Raw genomic sequence first — 27,153 nt, 5'->3', positions numbered from 1 at the left:
TCACTGTCTGACTCGGAAGAGGAGATAGACTTTGGATTCTGGGAGAAGGCGTCCACCCCACCCTCGGACAAGACCCCAATCAAGGACCTGAACTTGTTATGAGACTGTTAAATATTATTTTGTCTGTTTTTGTACTATTTTCTGGCAATGTAATTATGTATGTACCACTTCATGTCATCATAATAACTATAATTATATGCGATAAAATTCTGTTGCAACTTAATTTTCTCAACATGATAAAAAAAATATCGTTATAAACTCATCGCACAATTAAAGAGAAACAATTAATATAACAAAATAACTAATTAGCACTTATAGTGAAGAAATCAACAGTTTGAATAATAATATTATAATTACTTGCTGTCTGTCTATCTCCTCCGGCTACAATGACCTCTCCACTAGGAAGTACTGAGCATGTGCAGCGGTATCGTGCAGTAGGCAGGTCTCCCACTTTCACCCACCTCCTGGTGTCAGGCTGGTAGAGGTGGATCGATGAACTTGAGTTGTCTCCGTCCCATCCACCAACGGCTAATAGTGACCTCCCAATACTGAGAGGAGCTGACAACACGAGTGGTACTTCCTGTAAGGTCTGCCAGAGAGTGGGTGTGTCCAGGTTCGAATGGGCCTTTGCGACGAGTTCAGTGAGGTCGACGTGGTACACTGTCTTGGTTGCACTCAGAGTGTGATCGTATCCTCCCATTAGGTAGAGGGTGTTTCCTATGAGAGTCGATTTCAGTTCTGATCGTGGGTTAGGTAGTGACTGAGCAATGTACCATCTTCTTGATGCCACGTCCAACACCTCCACAGAGGAGAGGGCACGTCGTTTATCATCATCCCCACCAGCTACAATGATGTGGTTGTTGAAGGAGACAGCGGTTGAGAAATCACGAGCAATGTTCATTGGTGGGTACGGGTGAGTCCATTCCCCTGATTCAAACACTGCAAGCTGATTGGTGCGTTTTTTGTTTCTTGGATTATTTCCTCCCACCAACACTAGTCGATTAGCGAGTGATGTCATAGCGAAGCGCTTGGCAGTGTACTCTGGTAGTTTGGTCCATTGATCTTGCTCGAGCTTCATCACCGTACACTTGTCACGATCATTGACTGCAAACCCTCCACCAACATACACCGTGTCACCGATAACAACACTCTGTACCGAGTCACCCATCTTGATTGGCATGTCTTTTCCTCTTCTCCATTTCAGAGTGAGTGGAGGTCTCAACTCTCTGGGAGGGGGACCCTGAATAATGAATGAGTGTAATTAGGATAGTGTCTACTAACAAGCGAGTGTTACTTGTAGCAATAATTGCATGCACACTAAATCACTTTCTCTAATTAGCTTAAGAAGCCACGCCCACCAGTCTAATAGAATGTACAGTATGATTATAAGAGATCAAAGCTTCTACTATAGCTCTGCAATAATATAATGGTGCATTTTGTCTCACCTGTCTCTGCTGTTGAATGATGGCGTCTCTCCTGACCAGCTCAGCATCTTTGTGCCCAATTTTGTGCCCAATTTGTTCCCTGTGTGCCTGTACAGGGGAACGTTGGTGGAAATCAAACACAGACATGAATAACATTAGAGAAAATTCTATAACAGAACGAGACAGTCTTCACTAAAGGAAGTATACATAATTATAGGCACACTCAAACGGATGTGTAATTACGGCTTAACACATGAGACAGCATCCATGCATGTTAAGGTACAATACTATTGTTGCTGTGGGAATCTCATTATCACACTACATGTACGCACCTTCTTGACTTGTTCAGTGTCCTTTGACTCCTTCTTTGTTGCCTCCACTGGGTCCGAGCTTGTTGTCAGGTAAGTATCTAAAATCGATACCAACATTAATAGACGGACATGATTTTTTCGTTAGGGTTACAGATAGCTGAAACGTAAAACACATAATAATATTATACTTATCATTGACTCACAGATGTCCCTGGCAGATGGTCTCCTCCTCATGTCTTCTTGCAAACAACTGTCGATAAGCTTCCTCAACCTGTGTGTGTGAGGTATCTGGGCAACATGGAATGATCGATCTTCCACAGATTTGATCGTCTTCAGCTTGCAAACAATCTGTACCATAATCACCCCAAGGGAAAAAACATCGACGCTATTATCGTAATTCTCCTTGCCCAATCGAATAGCCTCGAGAGGTAGATACCCCATACGGTGACCAATGGCTGTGAGGGTGTGGCTAAACTTGGAGGGATCGTATAGCCGTGACATTCCAAAGTCGGATATCTTTGCAACAGGCACTGGTCGTGTAAGCTTCAGCAAGACCTTATCACCACAGAGGTCACGGTGGATAATCTTCTTGCTGTGAATGTAGGCCAGACCACAAGCCATGTCTTTGGAGAGGCTAATTTCCTATTTGCTAGTGAGAGACTCTTCATCAAGGCTAGAGAAATAGGATCTCAGATTGCAATCCATCAGCTCAACAACGAGGATTGTACCACCTGATTTGGGATGCTTGGCAGTCGATAAATACAGAACAACGTTTGGGTGCTGGAGTGACTGGAGATACTCACACTCACGATCAAATGCTTTGCTGGCTTCTTCACTTTTTCCTGTTGGGAAACCTGTCTGCATTTCTACAGCCTCGTAAATTAGAAGTTTGACTGCACAAATCTCGCCCTTGTAGCTACCATTGAAGACTGCTCCAAATGCACCTTTACCTAGTAGCTCGTCTAGGAAAACAGTCAAATCATCGTTGATCTTCTGGTGATTTTCGTCAACTGTAAAAACATTGTGTGTGTGTGTGTGTGTGCTCACCCTCTGACTTCACATCAGTAGGATTGCTTGGACCAGTAGACTGTAGATGATCTTTCTCGATGGTCTTGGCTAAGTGAACATGGCCTACGATAGGACTTGACAAAGCTTTGATAACATCTTCCCAGCTTCTCTCTTCACCCTTCAGCCATTCTTTCAAACCCTCACGATAGCAGTCATCAGGATTGTTGCTCCAATCTTTCCCAATTCTGTCAATGATATCCGAGGGTATTTTAAGAACTAGCAAGAAGTTTCTCAACTTGATTCGAGCATCAAACGTAGCTATGTATAGATCTCCTAGATCTGCTATTGTGAGATAGTCAGACATCTTCTCTGTAGAGTGTGGAATAAGATAAGCAATGATATGAAGGTACATGTAATTATGTATAAATATTTGGTGTAAAACCATGTACCGTAGTCGTAGATCTATATGCAGAAAATGAAACAGTGCTGTCTGTACTTACTGATAATAATCCAGAGCTACAGTATCTTCACAGCTTGATACCAGGCACGATACAGAAATACAGGACAACAGCTAGCTCAGCTACAACGAGACCCTCCCTCTTTCTCTGCAGAATAAACAATAGCTGTCACGTGCGATAACATTGCTAAACCACGTGGCTGGTCTTTCACTTCCATAGCTAGAGAGAAGAAGAAATTGTGCAGTCAGTTTTGAAGCTCTGAGCAAGTGGTCAAACTATTTGTCTGTATTGGTGGAGGCTGAAGACATGAGTCCATGGACAGGGACTACTGAGGAACCTTCATCAAGAACATTAACAAGGTACAGTTATTCATAAATATTAAATTACAAAGCGAGAGGTCATTTCTTTTGGAGGTTTAGAAAAATTCCTGGTGTCGCATATTTAGAGGGTCGCATCTAATTGGAGGTTACTCTACTATCCTCGATTATAGGATGCTTAAAATTATATTGTTTCTAGCGACCTGGAATCGAGGCTGTGGTTTGACCTCTATTTAGGACGCCACATAAAAAAAATAATTGTCACACGCAGCAGTCGCTACTTTTAGAGGTCAGAAAATTACCTAAGATCGAGGGTGTCGCATATTTGGAGGGTCGCCTTAATTTGAACAAGTACGGTACTTGTGTATAATGTGTAGTTGGTTATAATGTGGACTCTAACTTTGGTCTTGTGCATGATACCCAGGTATGTACCCACACAGAGTTCACACCAAGTAACATAAAAGCAAACACTTAAAAACTGTTTTAATACAGAGATACTACACGTAGGGACAGAGCCGACCGACGTGGAGACAGTTACTATCGCTACTGAAGAGGTGGTACCCAGTTCACAGTTTGAGATAGAGATAAGTCAGAGTGATGATGGGGAGAGTGTGGAGCAGCTACAGGCCAGTGACTTGGGCCCTAACTTTGGCCTTGTGCATGATACCCAGGTAACACACACACACACAGTTCACACCAAGTAACATATAAAAACTAGCACTTAAAAACGTTTTTTTAAAGGTATCCGGCTTCTAAGACGTTTCGTTTTCGTATTATTTTCGCTTTCGTATTACATGGTTAGAATTTGCATGTTGGTAACTACCTCCCAAATAACGAACACACACACACACACACACACTTGTTGTTCCTGCCCACTCACACAGGAGTTCCACACACTCACTAGCGATGATGGTTTGCCCTCTGACATGACCTCTGAGGATGGCTCCACCCTCAACGCTATAGGCCACGCCCTCATCCAGATGCAGCTAGGTGGACAGACCACCCCCTCATCTCAGTTCCTCATCACTAGGAGCACATCATCTGGTTCAGAGTCTGGCCAAAAATTAATGGTGAATAAAGAAGACCATATTTATCAGTGTGCTTTTTGGCCAAATCCAAAAGTTATAGGCCTCGATAAGTTATCCAAGTGCTTGTACATACTAATTACATGTAGAACCATGAGTATTATTGCTAATGTTTGATATAAAATAATTATAAAATAAGGTTTCTTGGAAGTGGTGTTGAAAAATAGTCAGTTTTTACTATGTTGTTGTGTGTGTTGAGGTCCTCTGTATGTGATGATCCCACCATCCAGTAGTGCTGAGATACTGCAGGCAATGGGTCGACCTATAGCACCCAAGATGAGCGGGATATCAACTATGGATTATCACACGGCCGACCCCATCGTTCAAATGCAGTTGTGAGTACACAGTTCATGTGATTGCCTACCTCTGCATAACATGTATGACAGTATGTTAGGGAAAGCATCATTCTTGCTACATACCGTATTACTAGAATACTTTGCTGTTGGTGAAAAACCTTTGCCAATCAGCAGCAAAGTTGATCTTTTGCGATTGTGCTAACTATTGCGTTCTGGCAATAATCGTGTGTATTTATAGTCATACTTTAGGTTTTGCGATTTTATTGCTGCGAATTGGTCAACCCTCTCAAAATTCGCATAATGCTCGCAAACATTTTTAGTAATACGGTAACTGTGATGAGTGTTGTTATTATGGTGGTTGGTTTGCAGGTCTGGGGATATGGCCGCCAACAGGGAAGCTCAGAGAAAGGCTACACACAATGAAGGTGAAATATATTCCATATCGAAAGTTAGAGTATACAACAGATGTACATGTACTTACGTGGTCATAATCAAATAGAAGCATTTCCCACAAAGTACAGTTACGAAGCTTTAACATCAAATCTGCCACTTCTAAAACTAATGACTTATTTGTTGTGTGGAGGCTATCTATCCATGCTGTAACGTCTTAATAATTAAGTATGCCTTGACTGTACAGTAGGTGTACGTGTGTGTGTGTGAGGTCAAGGTTCATTCATTTTACCAATTGGCTCAGCTTCATTGTACATGCCCTAAACACGATAATTACCAGTTGTTGTTGTTCTTCCCACGCCCAGTTGAGCGTCGGCGTCGGGACAGGATCAACTAGCTCATCAAGATACTGGCTCTGAGATAGTGCCTGCTTGTCAGAAGAAAGACGCAACTACTGGTTCCATTGTCGGGGTGAGTGTGTGTGTCTGTTCATGTGTATACTAAAGTACTATTGAAAGCCATCGAAATAACTACTAACTTGGTTTTTTTTAAGCCTAAATTTTTTAATATTATTGCTAAGCTTTTTTAAGCATGCATTAGTGTAGAGCCCAGTGTTATGTTAGTAGTAGCATAGAATCCAGCAGAGGCCATCGTATATAACACATGTAGTTAGTTGCACATAAAATAAAATTGCTATATTTTAGCAGCAACTAGGCATGTTTTTTGTTATCTCCACGTACATGTCTCACCCTCACGTCATGTTTCCCTGACTGCAGTATGTGTACAGCAAGGGAACGGTACTGGACAAGACAGTGGACTACTTGAAAGAGCTCGTGTTTCAAAACGAACAACTCACAGCCAGTGCCAAAATCGCAGAGAAATCAACCAAAGCTTTGAACCAAATCCTAGTCCTAGAGAAAGAGAACGCATTTCTTCGAGCACAGATTATCCAATTCGGAATCGATGGAGCTGCCTCCTCTGGTCAGAAGCAACCTAACCAGCAACTTCTAAACTCTCCTCTGGCCAGAATCTCCCCTTCACTTACTATAGCTACATTGTCAGTATTATTATGTATACATAGTTTTATACATGATATTTGTGTTATTGAACCCGAGCATAATAAATTTAGAAAAAAAATGTTGTGAACATAGCTACGCCCATTATAATTATGTGCAGCCTAGCCTCCATCTCAAGCCGCACTTCCTAGAAAGTTGGCCTGGTAGTGTAGACTGCTTGCGCATGCGCTAACCATTAGCTACTGGACATGAAACTGTGCTGATGATGAACCTTTATCAAGAACAAGGTATGTGCATGTGTATAATGTGTAGTTATGCAGTGCAATGAGTCGACTGTGTACTATTAAATGTACAGTACAAAGAATGGGAACCTAGCGTGCTTACTAGTCTGTATGTACATGCACTTGTATACAAGGTATGCTTAATGTATGCAGTTTAGGTGTGTACAGGGAAACGTGTGTCAATTGAGAACACTAGCTCATAATATTTGTACATGACATTGTACAGTACGTGTACCAGACCCTTCATCACACCACCAGTTTGAATGTGTCCATGTGTGGTTTATCCTGGCTACAGAACACTGACTCAGGACGAGGAGGACTTTGACAAGTTCCTGGAGAGTGCCAAAGCTCAACAGCTCTCACTCTCCACAAAAGGTATCACTTTAACTGACTTTTATGATTATTCTAGTATTCATAATGTAAGTACGTACATATTGTATACCAGTACATGTGTTGTGTGTAGTGTCCCTATAGTTGAGTGTGAGTGTGAGAGGCCATATATATAAGGAGGACATACGTGTGTCGAGGCTTGAGGTGGCCCGTGTGCTGAGGGAGAGAAATGAGTACAAAGAGGAGTAGCTCTCACTATTGGAGCAGATTAGGTAAAGGGTCATCTTGTAGTGTTTGTAAAGCGGTCATAATAACAAACACATGGCCTCGATTCAAGGCCGCTTAAACATGGCCAATCAAGGCTACTAAAATCACACTTTTATAGCTATAGCAATAATGTGTGCATGAGGATGCACTCGCTATATGCTCATGCGCTACGTAACCTCAAGCATGCATTTATACATGTACAAATGGCACTCAGCACATGGGTCTTCTTGTGGGCGTCTAACCCAAGCAGTTGGGGCTAACAATAATTCGTTAAAATGTTTTGTACAGCATCATGCACATGCATGCATAACAATACTATATAGTCCTATAGGACCATCTCATAATGATCGGATTGACATAATGATGAAAACAGTAGACTATATACATATTTTTTTATATCAACAAATTTGTGCATCCAGAGGTCAACAAAAAATAGCTATAAGCTAATACTAATCTGATAGTATAATGATTTATAAAGAGAGAGAAGTACAGTTAATACACGAAAGAGTACGTTAGAGAGATTACTGACATATTTATAGAAGTGCGTGTCTATAATAGTGTATAGAACTGTTTCATACAAATTCCTCTATGAATTCTTAAATGGGGTGCTCCTTCTCATCAGTTACAGGACATTCACAATGTGTCAATTGTATTTATACCACCACTGACTTCTAGCTTCATGAATATCACTAATTAAAGCTTTAGCTACTGCAGGCATGCATGAAATTTAAAGCCGTAATCTGCTGCAAAATAATAATTATTTGTGTATCGTCTGTTACGTCGCTAGTTTATGCAGTTGACCAATAACTGATAAAATGAAGGAGAACAAATGCACGAGACAAAAGGCAGTGGAGCAGCTAGAGGCACAAGAGAGCCACCTGGAACAGGCCCTCTATAGCTATATAAATTATAGGCGCAAAGGAACAAAGAACAACTACACAAAAATAACAAAAACTAAAGTTAACCACAGGAAATAACAGCATAATCTAATTTCTAATCTAACCAACAGAACCTATAAATGCATGCACATACAATAACAAACAGAACAGGAAGTTAAAGTCTATAATCTATTTACACAACTAATTATTATACACACTTGAAAAAAACTAAACAGGACTATTAATTTATACTAAGAGACAGTTAAATCAGTCTGATTAAAGATTTCTAAGGTACAGACTCTTCACAAGGTCATCATTTGTAGGCCTGAATTTATGCTCACACTTTGGGCAATTTGCCTCAATCAAATCACCTTCAAATTCTTTCACACTTGACGCTCTTCGGCACAGAGGACATTCGAACGGCAAGCTATTGATACTGGGAATTGAAGCAGCCAGGTTTTTCGCTTTCTTGATCGCCTCTATCAATGTATGCTAATACATGCTAACACTGTGTATCCAGAGGAGGTTCGACAGGTGCAGTGCAGCTCAAGCAATTGGTCTCTGATTACACGCTTGCATGAGCGGATAATTAGTGTTCATGCAATCAAAGGCTAATACATACTAACACTGTGTATTTGTACTAACAATGATTAATAATAATGTTTCTCTGTTGCACAGGATGAGTGCTGACTCGGCTCTGTTTAAGTCCACGAGCAAGAAATCAAAGTGGCTCGACTAGTGAGTTGTGTCACGTCAGTTAGTGTGTAGAGTTGTAGTGAAGCTTTTCTTATTCTAGTCACTCTATAGAGATTATTATAGAATACAGTCAGGTTAATTAATGGACTCCATAGCGGACCTATGCCACCTCTAGAGTACAGCTATACTGTTTCACTGTATATCTTGAAGTAAGATTATAATCTAGTGCAATAAGATACTATTAGTGTTATGATTCTACTAAAACTCGTTCTCAAAAGTTTCAGCCTATAGCCTAGTTTTATTTTATTGCTCCCGTTACTTGCTGCTTAGCCAGATCATATATACTATTGTATAACACTCCTCTGGTTTCTATAGATCTTTATTATTTATGTCAACAGCCGAGGGTAACACTTCAGTGCTCTAGTCCTCTGGTTTCTATTTGAAGGTGTGCAATGTACAATCATACGACCCCCCACACACACACACCTTTAGGCCTACTATGCTGCTAAGAAAGAGAGGGACCTCACGTAAACTGGCCACTTAGTGTGACTATGATCATGTGACTCTTTAACCCTTCAGTTCCCGAGCCCCACCCCTCACTGTCTGACTCGGAAGAGGAGATAGACTTTGGATTCTGGGAGAAGGCGTCCACCCTACCCTCGGACAAGACCCCAACCAAGGACCTGAACTTGTTATGAGACTGTTAAATATTATTTTGTTTGTTTTTGTACTATTTTCTGGCAATGTAATTATGTATGTACCACTTCATGTCATCATAATAACTATAATTATATGCGATAAAATTCTGTTGCAACTTAATTTTCTCAACATGATAAAAAGAATATCAATATCGTTATAAACTCATCGCACAATTAAAGAGAAACAATTAACAAAATAACTAATTAGCACTTATAGAGAAGAAATCAACAGTTCGAATATAATGATTAATTGCTGTCTGTCCTCCAGCTACAATGACTTCTCCACTAGGAAGTACTGAGCATGTGCAGCACTCTCGTGCAGTAGGCAGGTCTCCCACTTTCACCCACCTCCTGGTGTCAGGCTGGTAGAGGTAGATCGATGAACTTGAGTTGTCTCCGTCCCATCCACCAACGGCTAATAGTGACCTCCCAATACTGAGAGGAGCTGAGAACTCGAGTGGTACTTCCTGTAAGGTCTGCCAGGGAGTGGGTGTGTCCAGGTTGGAAAGGGTCTTTGCAATGAGTTCATTGAGGTCGACGTGGTACACTGTCTTGGTTGCCCCAGTGTGATCGAACCCTCCTATTAGGTAGAGGGTGTTTCCTATGAGAGTTGATTTCAGTTCTGATCGTGGGTTAGGTAGTGACTGAGCAATGTACCATCTTCTTGATGCCACGTCCATCACCTCCACAGAGGAGGTACGTCTTTTATCATCATGCCCACCAGCTACAATGATGTGGTTGTTAAAGGAGACAGCCGTTGAGGATTCACGAGGAATGTTCATTGGTGGGTACGGGTGAGTCCATTCCCCTGACTCAAACACTGCAAGCTGATTGGTGAGTTTGCTATTTCTTGGATCACTTCCTCCCACCAGCACTAGTCGATTAGCGAGTGATGTCATAGCGAACCAATAGGCAGTGTACTCTGGTAGTTTGGTCCATTGATCTTGCTCGAGCTTCATCACTGTACAGTCACGATCATTGTCTGCAGTACCTCCACCAACATACACCGTGTCACCGATAACAACACTCTGTACGTCGTCACCCATTTTGATTGGCATGTCTTTTCCTCTTTTCCATTTCAGAGTGAGTGGAGGTCTCAACTCTCTGGGAGGGGGACCCTGAATAATGAATGAGTGTAATTAGGATAGTGTCTACTAACAAGCGAGTGTTACTTGTAGCAATAATTGCATGCACACTAAATCACTTTCTCTAATTAGCTTAAGAGGCCACGCCCACCAGTCTAATAGAATGTACAGTACGATTATAAGAGATCAAAGCTTCTACTATAGCTCTGCAATAATATAATGGTGTATTTTGTCTCACCTGTCTCTGCTGTTGAATGATGGCGTCTCTCCTGACTAGCTCAGCATCTTTGTGCTGAATTTGTTCCCGGTGTGCCTGTACAGGGGAACGTTGGTGGAAATCTAAAACACAGACGTGAATATCATTAGTGAAAATTCTACAACAGAACAAGAACAAGCAACAATTTACGCTAAAGGAAGTACATAATTATAGGCACACTCAAACGGATGTGTAGTTACGGCTTAACACATGAGACAGCATCCATGCATGTTAAGGTACAATACTATTGTTGCTGTGGGAATCTCATTATCACACTACATGTACGCACCCACCTTCTTGACTTGTTTAGTGTCCTTTGACTCCTTCTTTGTTGCCTCCACTGGGTCCGAGCCACTTGTCAGGTCAACATCTGCAGTCAAGTAATTATCTGGTTGAGTGTCCTCCCGAGGTTGTATCTGTAGAGACTTCACTAGATGATCAATTTCTCTGGGTTGAACTTCAAACTGTTCTTGTTGAGGAGTGGTCACTTCTTCTAGTCCACAAACTTGATCAGCTTGAAGCCGATCGATAGATGCTTGTGAATGAGTGTCTTTCTCAGATACTTGATGTAAAAGTTGATTTACTTGAGTGTCCTTGGACTCCCTCTTTGTTGCCTCCACTGTGCCAGAGTCGTTTGTCAGTGAAACATCTAAAGTAAAAGTTAAATCTTCAATAAGGAACTTTTTCCGAACAAAATTTTGGAATTGTACAAGACACAATTGACTCACAAATTATTTGCGGTAAAATGTACAACACATTAATTATTTAATTAACTCACAGATGTCCCTGGCAGATGGTCTCCTCCTCATGTCTTCTTGCAAGCAACTGTCGATAAGCTTCCTCAACCTGTGTGTGTGAGGGACCTGGGCAACATGGAATGATCGATCTTCCACAGATTTGATCGTCTTCAGCTTGCAAACAATCTGTACCATAATCGCCCCAAGGGAAAAAACATCGACGCTATTATCGTAATTCCTTTGAGGAGCCTCGAGAGGTAGATACCCCTTACGGTGATCAATGGCTGTGAGGGTGTGGCTAAGCTCGGAGAAATCACATAGCCGTGACATGCCAAAGTCGGAAATTTTTGCGACAGGCACTGGCTGTGTTAGCTTCAGCAAGACGTTATCGCCACAGAGGTCACGGTGGATAATCTGCTTGCTGTGAATGTAGGCCAGACCACAAGCCATGTCTTTGGAGAGGCTAATTTCACATTCGCTAGTGAGGGACTCTTTATCAAGGCTGGAGAAATAGGATCTCAGACTACAATCCATCAGCTCAACAACAAGGATTGTATCACCTGATTTGGGGTGCTTGGCAGTCGACAAATACAGAACAACGTTTGGGTGCTGGAGTGACTGGAGATACTCACACTCACGATCAGATGCTTTGCTGGCTTCTTCACTTTTGCCGACTGGGAAACCTGTCTGCATTTCTACAGCTTCATAAATTAGAAGTTTGACTGCACAAATCTCGCCCTTGTAGCTGCCTTTAAAGACTGCTCCAAATGCACCTTTACCTAGTAGCTCGTCTAGGAAAACTGTTAAATCATCGTTGATCTTCTGGTGATTTTCGTCAACTGTAAAAACATTGTGTGTGTGTGTGTGTGTGTGTGTGTGTGTGTGTGTGTGTGTGTGTGTGTCACTGTGTGTGTGTGTGTGTGTTTATGAGGGGGACCCGGGTGAATATTATAGTAGCTAGCTAACAAAATATGCATCATGTGTGAGATATGCATTCCTGTGCTGAACTAGTACTTACCCTCTGACTTCACATCAGTAGGATTGCTTGCATCAGTAGACTGTAGATGATCTTTCTCGATGGTCCTGGCTATGTCACTGTGGCCCACAATAGGACTTGACAAAGCTTTGAAAACATCTTCCCAGCTTCTCTCACCACCTTTCAGCCATTCTTTCAAACCCTCACGATAGCAGTCATCAGGATTGTTGCTCCAATCTTTCCCAATGCTATCGATGGTATCCGAGGGTATTTTAAGAACAAGCAAGAAGTTTCGCCACTTGATTCGAGCATCAAACGTAGCTATGTATAGATCTCCTAGATCTGCTATTGTGAGATAGTCAGACATCTTCTCTGTAGAGTGTGAAATTGATATAAAGGTCATGTAATTATGTATCAATATTTGGTGTGTGCAAATTATATCATCAAAACTACCGTAGATCTATATGCAGAAAATAAAACAGTGCTGTCTGCACTTACTGATAATAATCCAGAGCTACAGTATCTTCACAGCTTGATACCAGGCACGATACAGAAATACAGGACAACAGCTAGCTCAGCTACAACGAGACCCACCCTCTTTCTCTGCAGAATAAACAATAGCTGTCACGTGCGATAACATTGCTAAACCACGTGGCTGGTCTTTCACTTCTAGAGCTAGAGAAATTGTGCTGTCAGTTTTGAAGCTCTAAGCAAGTGGTCAGACTATTTGTCTGTATTGGTGGAGGCTGAAGACATGAGTCCATGGACAGGGACTACTGAGGAACCTTCATCAAGAACATTAACAAGGTACAGTTATTCATAAATATTAAATTACAAAACGAGAGGTCATTTCTTTTTGGAGGTTTAGAAAAATTCCTGGTGTTGCATATTTAGAGGGTCGTATCTAATTGGAGGTGACTCTACTATCCTCGATTATAGGATGCTTAAAATTATATTGTTTCTAGCGGCATGGAATCGAGGCTGTGGTCTGACCTCTATTTAGGACGCAACATACTACTTTTAGAGGTCAGAAAATTACCTAAGATCGAGGGTGTCGCATATTTGGAGGGTCGCCTTAAATTGAACAAGTACGGTACTTGTGTATAATGTGTAGTTGGTTATAATATGGACCCTAACTTTGGTCTTGTGCATGATACCCAGGTATGTACCCACACAGAGTTTACACCAAGTAACATAAAAGCAAACACTTAAAAACTGTTTTAATACAGAGATACTACACGTAGGGACAGAGCCGACCGACGTGGAGACGGTTACTATCGCTACTGAAGAGGTGGTACCCAGTTCACAGTTTGAGATAGAGATAAGTCAGAGTGATGATGGGGAGAGTGTGGAGCAGCTACAGGCCAGTAACTTGGGCCCTAACTTTGGCCTTGTGCATGATACCCAGGTAACACACACACACACACTTCACACCAAGTAACATATAAAAACTAAAAACTAGCGAGCGCTTAAAAACGCTTTTTTAAAGTATCTGGCTTCTAAGACGTTTCGTTTTTGTACTATTTTCGCTTTTGTATTACATGGTTAGAATTTGCATGATGGTAACTACCTCCCAAATAACGAACACACACACACACACACACACACACACACACACACTTGTTGTTCCTGCCCACTCACACAGGAGATCCACACGCTAACTAGCGATGATGGTTTGCCCTCTGACATGACCTCTGAGGATGGATCCACCCTCAACGCTATAGGCCACGCCCTCATCCAGATGCAGCAAGGTGGACAGACCACCCCCTCATCTCAGTTCCTCATCACTAGGAGCACCTCATCTGGTTCAGAGTCTGGCCAAAAATTAATGGTGAATAAAGAATACCAAATTTATCAGTGTGACGATTGCTTTTTTGCCAAATCCAAAAGTTATAGGCCTCGATAAGTTATCCAAGTGCTTGTACATACTAATTACATGTAGAACCATGAGTATTATTGCTAATGTTTGATATAAAATAATTATAAAATAAGGTTTCTTGGAAGTGGTGTTGAAAAATAGTCAGTTTTTACTATGTTGTTGTGTGCGTTGAGGTCCTCTGTATGTGATGATCCCACCATCCAGTAGTGCTGAGATACTGCATGCAATGGGTCGACCTATAGCACCCAAGATGAGCGGGATATCAACTATGGATTATCACACGGCCGACCCCATCGTTCAAATGCAGTTGTGAGTACACAGTTCATGTGATTGCCTACCTCTGCATAACATGTATGACAGTATGTGTTAGGGAAAGCATCATTCTTGCTACACACCGTATTACTAGAATATTTTGCTGTTGGTGAAAAACCTTTGCGAATCAGCCAAATCGGCAACCCTTTGCGATCTAACTATTGCGTTCTGGCAAGGATCGTGTGTATTTACCCAAAATTAGGTTTTGCAATTTTATTGTTTAAAAATTCGCATAATTATGCTCGTAAACATTCTAGTAATACGGTAACTGTGAGGAGTGTTGTTATTATGGTGGTTGGTTTGCAGGTCTGGAGATATGGCCGCCAACAGGGAAGCTCAGAGGAAGGCTACACACAATGAAGGTGCTGCAAATTCCATACTGAAAGTTATAGTGTACAACAGATGTACATGTACGTACGTGGTCATAATCAAATAGAAGCATTTCCCACAAAGTACAGTTACGAAGCTTTAACATCAAATCTGCCACTTCTAAAACTAATGACTTATTTGTTGTGTGGAGGCTATTCATCCATGCTGTAACGTCTTAATAATTAAGTATGCCTTGACTGTACAGTAGGTGTACGTGTGTGTGTGTGTGTGAGGTCAAGGTTCATTCATTTTGCCAATTGGCTCAGCTTCATTGTACATGCCCTAAACACGATAATTACCAGTTGTTGTTGTTCTTCCCACACCCAGTTGAGTCTCATCCCTACAACAACAATCATCGCTGCCGACTGGAGCCTCTAATCCAAACACACCACTCTTAAGCTCACTCGTACAAACTCTATCCTCCATTGCGAGCACGACCACTTCTCCGTCCACTCCTGTACCGAAATCCTCCATGCTGTCACAAGCCAACAACAATGGCGGTGGTGGTGGTGGTGGTCTCTCTGCCGCGGCTGCTGCTAGTCTGCTCAACACTCTCATTCTGGCTCAGAATGTGCTCACAAGCAACTCAAGTGCTGGTAGCCCCGGGCAAGATTCAATGTCTATGGAAACGGTGGACCAATCCTCTCAACAGTAGTGTACAGTATATTATAATTGTGGACTGTTTATACTGTTCTAGTTTTAACGTGTGTTTTTTAGTAATATCTCCTTCACTTACTATAGCTACATTGTCAGTATTATTATGTATACATAGTTTTTATACATGATATTTGTGTCTTATTGAACATACAGTGAGCATAAAATAAAATTTGTTGTGAACATAGCCACGCCCATTTATATATAAACCACGCCCATTATAATTATGTGCAGCCTAGCCTCCATCTCAAGCCGCACTTCCTAGAAAGTTGGCCTGGTAATCGACTGCTTGTGCATGAGCTAACCATTAGCTGGCATTGAGAAGAACCTTCATCCAGAACAAGGTACGTGTGTATAATGTGTAGTTATGCAGTGCAATGAGTTGACTGTGTACTATTAAATGTACAGTACAAAGAATGGGAACCTAGCATGCTTACTAGTCTGTATGTACATGCACTTGTATACAAGGTATGCTTCAATGTATGCAGTTTAGGTGTGTACAGGGAAACGTGTGTCAATTGAGAACACTAGCTCACAATATTTGTACATGACATTGTACAGTACGTGTACCAGACCCTTCATCACACTACCAGTTTGAATGTGTCCATGTGTTGTTTATCCTGGCTACAGGACACTGCCGAGGGTAGCACTTCAGTGCTCTAGTTCTAATTGTAGATTGACTGATCGATTTGTCTTCTGTACTATTGTTTGATTTTTCCGCCCCTCATCTTTTCCGGCCCCCAGTTATGCGGCCATTTTTCAGCCCGGCCAAGTGTTGAGGAGACAAGAAGAGGCACTGAGAATGGAGGTAGAGGTACAGAGTACATTAGCTGGAAAATGCATTTGTGTCATACTTTGTAGAGTCCCTTAAAGTCATTCAAGGTCAGCTATAGTGTGTCCTATTTGAGGTGTGCAATGTACAATCATGTACGACCCCCCCCCCCCCACACACACACACACACACCTTTAGGCGTACTATGCTGCTAAGAAGGCCACTTAGTGTGACTATGACCGTGTGACTCTTTAACCCCTCAGTTCCATTAGGATAACTGGGGGCCGGAAAAGATAAGCCTACTATGCTGCTAAGAAAGAGAGGGGCCTCACGTAAACTGGCCACTCAGTGTGACTATGATCATGTGACTCTTTAACCCCTCAGTTCCCGAGCCCCACCCCTCACTGTCTGACTCGGAAGAGGAGATAGACTTTGTATTCTGGGAGAAGGCGTCCACCCTACCCTCGGACAAGACCCCAACCAAGGACTTGAACTTGTTATGAGACTGTTAAATATTATTTTGTCTGTTTTTGTACTATTTTCTGGCAATGTAATTATGTATGTACCACTTCATGTCATCATAATAACTATAATTATATGCGATAAAATTCTGTTGCAACTTAATTTTCTCTTACCTGCTTATAACGTGCAAATATTTAAGGCGTGGCTTCCGGTAAGCAGTCATTCCGCGAACATTGTGCAACGAAAAGAGGCCTATCCACAAAATATAAATGCTTTAAAAATTTCGCGCTATACGGTAATTAGCACTTATACAGAAGAAATCAACAGAAATAAACGAAATATGTGAACTTAATTAGAAAACTTTTTTCAAAAAGATTGTTAACAATGCACAACATATTACAATAACTAATTAATCGCTTATACAAAAGAAATCAACTGTTAGAACATGATTACGAAATAGTTTTGTTCAAATAGTTTTGGCTGTCCTCCGGCTACAATGACCTCTCCACTAGGAAGTACTGAGCATGTGCAGCGGCATCGTGCAGTAGGCAGGTCTCCCACTTTCACCCACCTCCTGGTGTCAGGCTGGTAGAGGTGGATCGATGAACTTGGGTTGTCTAAGTCGTCCCGTCCACCAACGGCTAATAGTGACCTCCCAATACTGAGAGGAGCTGACCACACGAGTGGTACTTCCTGTAAGGTCTGCCAGAGAGTGGGTGTGTCCTGGTGGGAAAGGGCTTTTGCGATTAGTTCATCGAGGTCGACGTGGTACACTGTCTTGGTTGGCATCCCAGTGTGATCGTTCCCTCCCATTAGGTAGAGGGTGTTTCCTATGAGAGTCGATTTCAGTTCTGATCGTGGGTTAGGTAGTGACTGAGCAATGTACCATCTTCTTGAGGCCACGTCCAACATCTCCACGGAGGAGAGGGTACGTTCTTTATAATCACACCCACCAGCTACAATGATGTGGTTGTTGAAGGAGACAGCTGTTGAGGAATTTCGAGCAATGTTCATTGGTGGGTACGGGTGAGTCCATTCCCCTGACTCAAACACTGCAAGCTGATTGGTGCGTTTGTTGTTTCTTGGATCCTGTCCTCCCACCAGCACTAGTCGATTAGCGAGTGATGTCATAGCGAACCACTTGGCAGTGTACTCTGGTAGTTTGGTCCATTGATCTTGCTCGAGCTTCATCACTGTACACAAGTCACGAAATCTGAGTGCACTACCTCCACCAACATACACCGTGTCACCGATAACAACACTCTGTACCGAGGCATCCATCTTGATTGGCATGTTTTTTCCTCTTCTCCATTTCAGAGTGAGTGGAGGTCTCAACTCTCTGGGAGAGGGACCCTGAATAATGAATGAGTGTAATTAGGATAGTGTCTACTAACAAGCGAGTGTTACTTGTAGCAATAATTGCATGCACACTAAATCACTTTCTCTAATTAGCTTAAGAGGCCACGCCCACCAGTCTAATAGAATGTACAGTACGATTATAAGAGATCAAAGCTTCTACTATAGCTCTGCAATAATATAATGGTGCATTTTGTCTCACCTGTCTCTGCTGTTGAATGATGGCGTCTCTCCTGACCAGCTCCGCATCTTTGTGCCCAATTTGTTCCCTGTGTGCCTGTACAGGGGAACGTTGGTGGGAATCAAACACAGACGTGAATATCATTAGTGGAAATTCTACAACAGAACGAGAACAACAAATTCCGCTAAAGGAAGTACATAATTATAGGCACACTCAAACGGATGTGTATTTAGCAGCTTAGCATGATTTATACAATAGCATCAATTGTTGAGGTATACTACTATTGTTGGAATCTCATCGACACACTTAGCTACATGTACGCAAACAAATATCATTATTGAGTATAATACTAGCGTATAAGAGTGTGTGCATTTGGTGACTACTATAATACCTGTAAGAGAGCGGCCCTCTCAACTAGAGCAGCCTCTCTCTGGGAAATGAGATCAGTGATCGTTGACTCTTGTTCACTGAGTCGTCTGTCCTTGTCAGCAATCATACCATCTTTGGTGGCAGCATTAGCACGGACACTATTCAATATCTGTATAAAAAAAGGTTATCAACATGCTAGCTTGTTGAACAAAATAGCTTATAATAAACAAAATAAACTGGTTCTGCTGACCTGTTGCTGTCTAGCCAGCTGAGTATCTTTGTCCGCTACTTCCTCATCTTTTTGAACAAGTTGATCGTCTTTTTGTGCCAGTAGTCCAACGCTCTGTTCGAGTTGGTTGTCTTTTTGCACTAGAAGTGCATCTTTCTCAGTAAGTTGCTCATCTTTCTGTACTATTTGCTCATCTTTCCTCTCCAGTATCCTGTCCTTCTGGACCACCTCTCTCTGAAAACAGAGTACAGCATGCAGTGTCAGACCCTTGCACCCACTAGCTCACTGGACTGGACTCACCTGTAGAGCCTCTATCCTCTTCTCCTTTGCCCTGAGGGTCCTGGCAGTCTTCACTCGTCCAATGTCCAGCTGGAGCAGTCCTCCGTCCATCTCCCTCTCCACCTCCTCCAGAGACGAGAGGAGCTCAGCGGTGGTCGGTCTTCTCTCTGGGGTGTTGGCCAGACACTCCCTCACCAGACCAAACAGAGGGTGCTCACGTCCACCCGCCAGACTCCTCTCAAGAAGAGCCGTGTAGGGACCTCGACGCTCAAACTCTGAGCGAGCCAGGAGGTGGTCTGGGTTGTTGGGGTCGCTGTACGTGGGGGCAAGGAGATCTCCTGGAAACACCTAGTCCAATGACACGAGTGAAAGAACATGTGAATACTGACTGTCGTGATTGTTTTTATGTATGTCTGGAGAAAATGAGTGCACGTATATTCACAATCATACACATACAAAATGCATTTGCTGAAGGTCAACAATATTAAAGGGGGATCTCCCCAACACATACAACCACAATACTTATAAGGTAATTCACTGCATGAAAGGTCACCAGGAATCTAACCTATGAATATCATTAACTACACACGTACTTGTGTGAGTGCAAACAGTTGTAGCACTCCGAAAGAGAAGACGTCCAGACTGGGTCCGTACACACTGTGACCTCTGTCAGAGAGGGCCTCGGGCGGCATGTACACCAGTGTCCCAGGAAACCTCGTCAGAGTCCTGGCCAGTCGACCAGGCTCCAGATTCACGATACGAGAGTTACCAAAGTCTGTGATCTTGGCTCTCAGAGATGCCGTCAGCAGGACGTTCCTGGCAGTGAGGTCACGATGGACCACGGACTCACGATGCAGGTGGAGCAGCCCTCGAGCCACACAGACCAGAATGTACTGGGTGACAGAGAGGGGGATGTTGGGGGTGGACTCCAGGAGATCGTCCAGACTTGAGTCCAGCCTCTCCATGATCAGGAGGGGCAGTCGAGAGCCAGTCACGAAACACAGCCCAATGAACTGGGTGATGTTGGGGTGACGGATGCGAGCCATGAGTCGACACTCTCGGCGGTAGTTCCCAGCTAGATTGGCCACTCCACCACGCTCGTCCGTCTCCAGGAGAACCTCGTGGATCTTCTTGGCTGCATACACCTCACCATTGATCATCACCTGTGCATGGAGGCAGTCACACTTGAATAGCTAGCAGATACACTAGAGACAGTGCACAGAAACAGAGCATGCAGTGACTGACCTCTTGAACAGAGCCATAGGAGCCAGTTCCTAGAACTCTCTCCTCTCCAAAGTGCTCCACATTCTCCAGCACAAACTCCCTCAAGTGAGCATCATCTCGCAAAGAAAACATTGCTAGTAAAGTTAAGTTAAATTGACTCAGCTAGCTAGCTTGATAGCTACATGATACGCCCCTTTTCTTATTCAATCACATGCAAATAACAGCTGAATCAGCAAACCACGTCATTTGATGCATGATTTGAGATGGCTTAAGGGTGTGGTCTGTTTAGGTAAGGCCAGTTGTTAGAAAATTTTCATTACACACAAACTGGAGCTAGGTACGTACACACTAATGACTATACCAGCCCAAAACAAACACTCAGCCTAGGAGAAAGGTGCCTCAAGCTGCCTGACTGCTCTCCCTGTGTCAGAAGTCGGTTTCAACGTACCTAGTACCTACCGTGCCGGCCCGACTCTCGCACTTCTCAGTTAACACTGAGTTCTCTATCAAACCGACTGCTCTCCCCGTGTCAGAATTCGGTTTCAATGTACCTACCCGGCCGGCCCGACTCTCACACTTCTCATTTATTAAACACTGAGTTCTCTATCAAACCGTCGTCAAACCATAGATGGTCAACACGCCCCAAGGGAAGTTTCCCATTGTTATATACTTCACAACGAGATCAGAAACGTAACGTCCTATCAGAACCACACCTACAGCCAATCTCCGGAGAACACCTCCTGGGACCACATGCAAACGTCACATAAGGAGTCCTCCAAAACATCGCTGCGGATGGGCTATTGAGCAGAATGTATGAAAGTCCAATCCACAAAATCCTTCACCCCACTCGTGATGTCCTTGGCCCTGCTGCAACATCGACAAATAATAATTATTTGCACACAAATGGGGCAATCCTACATCTCGGCAATGAATTGGCAGAGATGGCTAAGATTCTGCCTCTCATTTTCACTCAAGCCATCAGATTAGCTCGCTCCATTGTGGCAACATCCCTTCCAATTGACTAGTGACCAGCGAATCACTGATCATCAAACATTGCATGAACATTTGCATGATTGCTACACGGAACTATAGAGATTGTTAAAGGGAATACATAGGTATGCATGCAAGTATAGCATTTCAGCAGGAGAATGAGTCAATTAGAGTTTGGATCTTGGCAGAATGGGTTTTTTTCCAGCTTTATAGCATTTCACTGTGTATGCATTCCTCCTTCAAACCATTCTGTGCAGGTAAAATAGATGGTGCTGCTTATTCATTGCACACAGAATATGCTTAAATCTACCAAGCCAGACAAACGTCTGCTCGCCAGCCTGTGTGTTTGCGTCAGGGCACTTTTCTTTGAGCCTTTGAGGAGAATATAGCATATGGCATTCAGGGTTTACATGATTGGGAAGGTGAAACGTGTCAATTATCTTCTCGATATTGAGCCATGCCTTGTCCATTGGGGGCGGTAATGGTAAGGCTGCTCTTGCAACCTTCAGTCTATTCACATTGCACATGTTGTCATACGCTATAGGTACATAGCAGTTGGCAGAAATTGGTAGTTTGGCTGTTGACTCAACGTTTCAAGCCACTTGATTAGGATGAAAAAAACTTGCATTGGTGATTCCGACCTGCACGTATATCATTATATAAAATAACGCATCCACATAATTATGTGTGCAGTACATTATACTGCATGCGTGTTCTCACTTGTATAATGGTTGCCAAGCTTCTATATGGTCTCCTGCTCTCACAACAAATTGGTGTCCCCTCGACCACCTCCGGAGACGTTTTGCTTTTCCAGTAATTTTGCGACATTCTGTAGACTCTGTCATCGGTTTGGCAACATGAAGGCTCTTTGACAACAGTGATGGGTTTGTTGCTAGTAGATCATGGGTTCCTGATTATAGTATAATTATGCGCACACTATACATTAAATATTATATACCTTGAGAAATAGCTGCAGATTTTCCTATTGCAATTTCAGAAGTAGTGTTTTGTAGAACCGTGTCTATTGTTTTCTCTTCATCAAAGTTAACCGAAACATCATCTCCTATATCAGGGTGCACATAATTAGTGAGTACATGCATGCATGGTTAAAGAGTGCTAATATATAGCTTAAGTAACAATCTTTTAAGATTATCTCTAAAAAATGTTCAGCTGCCGCCGTTATTCGAATACAGTTATTGGCAGCATGCTGAATTAACCAGCTGCTTTCTCTCAGACTGAGGATAAAGTTCACATAGCAATTATAATTATATACTCAACAAAGTATATCAGCAATATTACTGGACTGGATGTGATACGGGATTAATAATTATAGTATACAAGTTCCAGTGTACATGCAGTAATATTATTTTGTAGCACATCATGCATACGACTATTCAGTATAATGGTGTATAATTATTGTAATTATTTCACCATTTTGAACTTTGCAGTGCTTCAAAAAACTCCTGAGATCTGTTGGTACTGGTGGTACCTGTGACTCCAAATACTGGCAGTGATCCTGACAAAAAGCTTTTCCAGGCACCGGCGGATAGGTGCACACATCTGGCATAGATATTGATGGAATTCGGTCCACAACATACTGTGAACGATGACAATAATAATAATACTGAATGTATGTTGCAGGACTTGGATGATAATTTTTGTGCATTTACCTTCAGTCTGTGCATGCAATGTGGAAAAACAAGTTTCCAAATCCCGTCAGTAACCCACAGAGTGCCACAACCTATATTATAATGATAATAGCAATGTTTATATTATATTATTATTATTATGAGTAGAAAAACTTTCCTCTTTTCTTGCAAACAGCAGTGCAGTCAGTTTCACAGTGATGGTATATACTGCATGAGCGAATTGTTTCAATCATTTCCATTGTTTCCTCTCTGTCACTGTCTCGTTTGAAGGTGAAATGACTTAGGGAAAAAGTAGGATTGGTTGCTAGTACAAGAAACCTAATTTCATTCTCAATCTCTCCATTGTAGAATGCATCTGCTGCAATCTTTTCTGTCATGGCTGAATTAACAAGAAGTAAAATTAATGCGGATGCAAGCCATGTGTATATAATTGAATTTATATATATTAATATATAATTATAGCATAAAACCTTGGTCCTTGTTGAGAGAATGAGTGTCATTGTATGTTTCACTAAAACCCTGGAAGGAAACCCATGAGTGGTTCCTGCGGAGTGATAAACTTGATAGGAGCAAATGATTGCAATGACTGTTATAATATAATAATACCATATACATAGCCGAGGGGCTTAATTTTCACTGTTTTTGAGGGCTATATATATAATATAGCAGTTAGGTGCAAAGATAGAAAGCGTAACCTGCATGGGAGTGATTCCGGTAAGCAGTCAACCCAAAATTCCGCGCTATATATAATTATATATACAGTGCATTATACATAATGTACTTACGCAAGGGAGCACTGAAATTCTAGGAGAGGCCGAGTGAAGAAAACGGTGTCATAAACTTCAATTAAATTTTGCTGGCTCTGATAGTATTGAAAGCCAGAGGTTTGTTTTCTCCCCCACATCGCATAGTTATAAGTCAAACCACATGGCTGACACCTAAGAGTGACTTTCGGCAATTTCTTCACACCAGATAATGTGTAAAGGGTGACCTGGAGAAGTTTATAAAACCAAAGTGCATATTTTATTACTTACTTCACAGTCATGATTTGAAGTCAATTGACGTTGGCATTCAAAGCAGTTAGACACTGGAGGAGCTAACAGAGTTGGTGATGGATGGTTAGATGTGAATGTGGCTATTAGGTGTGGACAATGAATCGTAATGAAAGAGGCTAGCAAGTGTGCATCATCCATATCTGTGACTTTTGCTATGTACTTGGATACATGGAAGGTGTTTAGTGTCTTCGGAAATCCAGAAAGCACGGAACATATCCGTGCTATCTTGTTGATACCATATCGTCCCACCAGGTACGTAGCGATATCATGCTCAGATATGTCTTTTGAAGATTCAGGCAGCTCAATATAGTCTTGAACAATTCACAAGCTTCAGTAATCTTGCTTGATGACATAAGGTATGCCCTAGCCTGTTTTGATGCTTCAGTTAAATTCTTTGGCAGTTTTCTCTTCTTCTTAGCATCCATATCTCTGTAGCTATAAGTGACTGTGTATGCTATAACTTTGATTAGCTAAACCTTGGCATGAACTATAGCCTATATTCTAGCAGTTGCAAGATGAATCAGCATTAATTGTGATTTTTGTGGGTGAGGTGTGTCAAGGTGGTGTCCAGATCTTGTGTAGAATATTCTATTCCAGTACAGTAACCTACTGTAAGGCACACCATTGTGGTAAAGTATAAGCATTATCATTGGTGGACAAGGTGTCCAGTTACTGGTGGTTTGTGTCCTCTACTATGCTTCCAGTGTATGGTTCCAGTACTGTAAGGTGCACTGATTTCGTCATTGCGGTCAAATATGAGCATTATCATTGGTGGACTGAGGTGTATGGCGCGCTGACTTGCCACATACCGGAGACCTGCATGGTAAATCTAAGAGAGAAGTCTATCATGTCTTTGCTGTCAATAGTAGCTGCTATCTAGCATCAGTGTGCCTCAGACAAGCAAGAAACAAGTGCAAGTTGACCTCTGGCAAGCATGGAGCACTCATCACCAGGTTAGTCAACTGCATGAATGTACAGCCATTTTGAATGACTTTTAGATTGTATACTGGCATCATTATCCCTTGCATGCATGCCTGTCTCTGAACAGACAGCCTTTTGCCGAGATATTAGATCTATTTTGTGAAAATATTTTTCCAAAACATGTATATTAGCAGGAATTGCATGTGACAATTACATGTAATTTCCTTGGTAAAACCATATAATTATGTATACAATTATAGACTGTTTTTGTGCAGAATTCACAGAGCAAAACAATGCCATTGGCTACCTGAAAACAGGCGACATATTTACTCCCCTGACAAACTTTACTTTCAAGTTCGTTTGCAGAGTTTCGTCACCTTTTGAAAGTGATGACAACACAGATTACAGTGGCTTCATTGTGGAGGTGAAGGCCTCTGGAACAGACGACAAGGGGTTAGTGATTGCATGCATGGTGACTATTAAATTACTATGAATTGTGTTTTACTGTTTTATAGGGTTTGTTTTCTTCCCTGGCATAAAACCCACCAAAAAGGCTTTAACATTGCTAAAGAGTTGGGCAGTGCTGTTCCCGAGAAATTGTTAATGTCTAAGCTTAAAAGCAGTCAGCTCACTGACATCTTCTGGAACAAGCTTGTGGACTTCGAAAAGTGAGATTTATCCATGTACATTATATCTAATGAAATATAATTTTAGTGACCCTGACTATTCTCGAAGAATCAAAAAAGCAATTGTTGCACTAGGAAGGCAGCCTGATAGTGAGATTATTGTTCTCAGTCCTTATGTCCATGTGAAAGAGGACGGTGAGATCATACCACTTCGAGAATGCACTTACGTATGGGTCGAGAGTGTAATCAAGAAAGAAGGAGTAGTTCCAAGCGGGGTACAGTTTTACAAGACACTCCCTACCATCCCTACTCCTGATAGGCCATTGGATGTACTGTTAGGTGGCCTGCGTGAGCTGACTCAGAGCAATTTCTACTCTGCTGTCTTTGTGTTAGGTTAGTTAATATTAATGTCCATCCTATAACTGCACGCATGTGACTGCATGTCATCCATTACCTTTTTTATAGGCTCTGTGGCTTCCTCGTTGTTTTATGAGAAGCTACAAGCAACTTACGGGAGTTTTGGTGTCACAATGGTTGTGGGAGAAGTAAACCGTGGTAAAACCAAGAGTGTGGAGCTCTGTCTAGCTGCACTAGGAGTCAGACATGCTCGTTTCTCTTCCATCAGTGATGCTCTCTTACGGAAGTTGCTTCATGGTGGTATGCCGTGGTGTTTTGACGACCCTGACACGGCAGAGCAAGTTATGAAGATCCTGCTGACAGTCTTCGGTGGTAATACAACTGGTAATGCACTGTCAAGTGGCTCTTGTCGTGTGTCTCCTCTAGTAACAGCCAATGTGCACATTTTGGATGCTCTAGCTTCAATGGACAAGAGGTATATAATCTTATAAACCTATAGTATTATACAGTTTACGTACGTAGTTGCTAATCGGCATTTAATAAAAGCTAACTATTGCATGGTTATAATTATGTAGTCAGCGCGCCTTGCTATGCATGCAGAACCTTCCTATAATAATTATTGCCTTAAGTTGCTACACCCGTGCTCCCCCACACTCTATATAGGGTGGTATGCAGAGGAAGAATTGTAATGTTTCCTCATCACCTTGAGTACAATCTCCAGTCGACAGAGGCAATAAATGAGATTTTCTCATTGGCACCAGCAGCCGGACCAGCCGTTGTGAGGATTGGGTACAATGTGGCTTGTATGCAGCCCACAAAGCTCAAGAATATTCAAGCACACATTAAGGAGATGTTACCCAACCTTGACTCCAGAGCAGTGATTGAATACAGTCTTCTTCTGGCTTCTGCTCTGGAGGCTTGTTTCATTTTTGGAATCAGCCCATAATCATGATTGCCTGT

The 27,153-nt window shown here is 42.2% G+C and overlaps 3 protein-coding genes and 1 long non-coding RNA gene across 11 annotated transcripts; 2 read left to right on the top strand and 2 right to left on the bottom strand.

Moving 5' to 3' along the window:
• Positions 1-237: 237 nt before the first annotated feature.
• Positions 238-20,802, bottom strand: LOC135352232 (serine/threonine-protein kinase TAO3-like). Of its 5 annotated transcripts, none has more exons than XM_064551397.1 (7): positions 20,617-20,802; positions 19,965-20,534; positions 19,393-19,719; positions 19,114-19,326; positions 18,886-19,032; positions 18,516-18,590; positions 238-1,240 (listed from the first exon to the last, which is right to left on the bottom strand). In XM_064551397.1, the coding sequence occupies exons 1-7, from the start codon at positions 20,725-20,727 to the stop codon at positions 302-304; spliced, it is 2,382 nt and encodes a 793-aa protein (XP_064407467.1). In that variant the 5' UTR covers positions 20,728-20,802; the 3' UTR covers positions 238-301. The 5 variants fall into 5 exon arrangements, with proteins under 5 accessions (XP_064407467.1, XP_064407465.1, XP_064407469.1 ...); XM_064551398.1 differs by lacking the exon at positions 238-1,240 and adding an exon at positions 17,278-18,310; XM_064551395.1 differs by lacking the exons at positions 18,516-18,590; positions 18,886-19,032; positions 19,114-19,326; ... (1 more) ...; positions 19,965-20,534; positions 20,617-20,802 and adding exons at positions 10,779-10,853; positions 11,090-11,445; positions 11,575-12,372; positions 12,552-12,881; positions 13,008-13,132.
• Positions 5,343-16,656, top strand: LOC135352297 (uncharacterized). 2 transcript variants are annotated; one of them, XR_010399732.1, is made up of 4 exons: positions 5,343-5,760; positions 6,066-6,592; positions 6,882-6,961; positions 7,050-9,197. It is a non-coding gene; the product is annotated as an uncharacterized LOC135352297 (long non-coding RNA). The 2 variants fall into 2 exon arrangements; XR_010399733.1 differs by lacking the exons at positions 6,882-6,961; positions 7,050-9,197 and adding an exon at positions 16,354-16,656 and having other exon boundaries at positions 5,345-5,760.
• Positions 20,803-21,571: 769 nt separating the features above from the next.
• LOC135352252 (uncharacterized) lies at positions 21,572-24,792 on the bottom strand. 3 transcript variants are annotated; one of them, XR_010399690.1, is made up of 9 exons: positions 24,269-24,792; positions 24,020-24,225; positions 23,705-23,778; positions 23,394-23,613; positions 23,256-23,328; positions 23,075-23,182; positions 22,544-22,648; positions 22,306-22,495; positions 21,572-22,226 (listed from the first exon to the last, which is right to left on the bottom strand). XR_010399690.1 is itself a non-coding variant. In XM_064551435.1 (9 exons), exons 1-9 carry the CDS (start codon positions 24,425-24,427, stop codon positions 22,124-22,126), a joined length of 1,296 nt encoding a protein of 431 aa, XP_064407505.1. In that variant the 5' UTR covers positions 24,428-24,792; the 3' UTR covers positions 21,572-22,123. The 3 variants fall into 3 exon arrangements, 2 of the variants coding, with proteins under 2 accessions (XP_064407505.1, XP_064407506.1); XM_064551435.1 differs by having other exon boundaries at positions 23,017-23,182; XM_064551436.1 differs by having other exon boundaries at positions 23,017-23,182; positions 23,394-23,604.
• A 318-nt stretch (positions 24,793-25,110) lies between these two features.
• Positions 25,111-27,145, top strand: LOC135352251 (uncharacterized). The gene is made up of 6 exons (XM_064551434.1): positions 25,111-25,242; positions 25,486-25,663; positions 25,726-25,878; positions 25,925-26,229; positions 26,302-26,668; positions 26,857-27,145. The coding sequence occupies exons 1-6, from the start codon at positions 25,224-25,226 to the stop codon at positions 27,137-27,139; spliced, it is 1,305 nt and encodes a 434-aa protein (XP_064407504.1). The 5' UTR covers positions 25,111-25,223; the 3' UTR covers positions 27,140-27,145.
• Positions 27,146-27,153: the final 8 nt, after the last annotated feature.

The sequence above is a fragment of the Halichondria panicea genome, chromosome 1, assembly GCF_963675165.1.
Source record: "Halichondria panicea chromosome 1, odHalPani1.1, whole genome shotgun sequence".
In the NCBI taxonomy this organism is placed as follows: Eukaryota; Metazoa; Porifera; class Demospongiae; order Suberitida; family Halichondriidae; genus Halichondria; species Halichondria panicea.
Note: the sequence above shows the minus strand (reverse complement) of the source record. Positions and strands in the feature narration are given on the sequence as shown.

Coding starts and splice junctions, on each gene's coding strand:
- LOC135352232 (XM_064551395.1), bottom strand. CDS start 12,876: ATGTCTGACTATCTCACAATAGCAGATCTAGGAGATCTATACATAGCT. Junction 11,446..11,574: donor ACCATCTGCCAGGGACATCT/GTGAGTTAATTA, acceptor CTTTTACTTTAG/ATGTTTCACTGACAAACGAC. Junction 1,241..10,778: donor TCATTCAACAGCAGAGACAG/GTGAGACAAAAT, acceptor TTCATTATTCAG/GGTCCCCCTCCCAGAGAGTT.
- LOC135352251 (XM_064551434.1), top strand. Junction 25,664..25,725: donor TCTGGAACAGACGACAAGGG/GTTAGTGATTGC, acceptor ACTGTTTTATAG/GGTTTGTTTTCTTCCCTGGC. Junction 26,669..26,856: donor CTAGCTTCAATGGACAAGAG/GTATATAATCTT, acceptor CACTCTATATAG/GGTGGTATGCAGAGGAAGAA.
- LOC135352252 (XM_064551435.1), bottom strand. CDS start 24,427: ATGGATGATGCACACTTGCTAGCCTCTTTCATTACGATTCATTGTCCA. Junction 23,614..23,704: donor TTCTCTCAACAAGGACCAAG/GTTTTATGCTAT, acceptor TTGTTAATTCAG/CCATGACAGAAAAGATTGCA. Junction 23,329..23,393: donor ACTGCTGTTTGCAAGAAAAG/AGGAAAGTTTTT, acceptor TCATTATAATAT/AGGTTGTGGCACTCTGTGGG.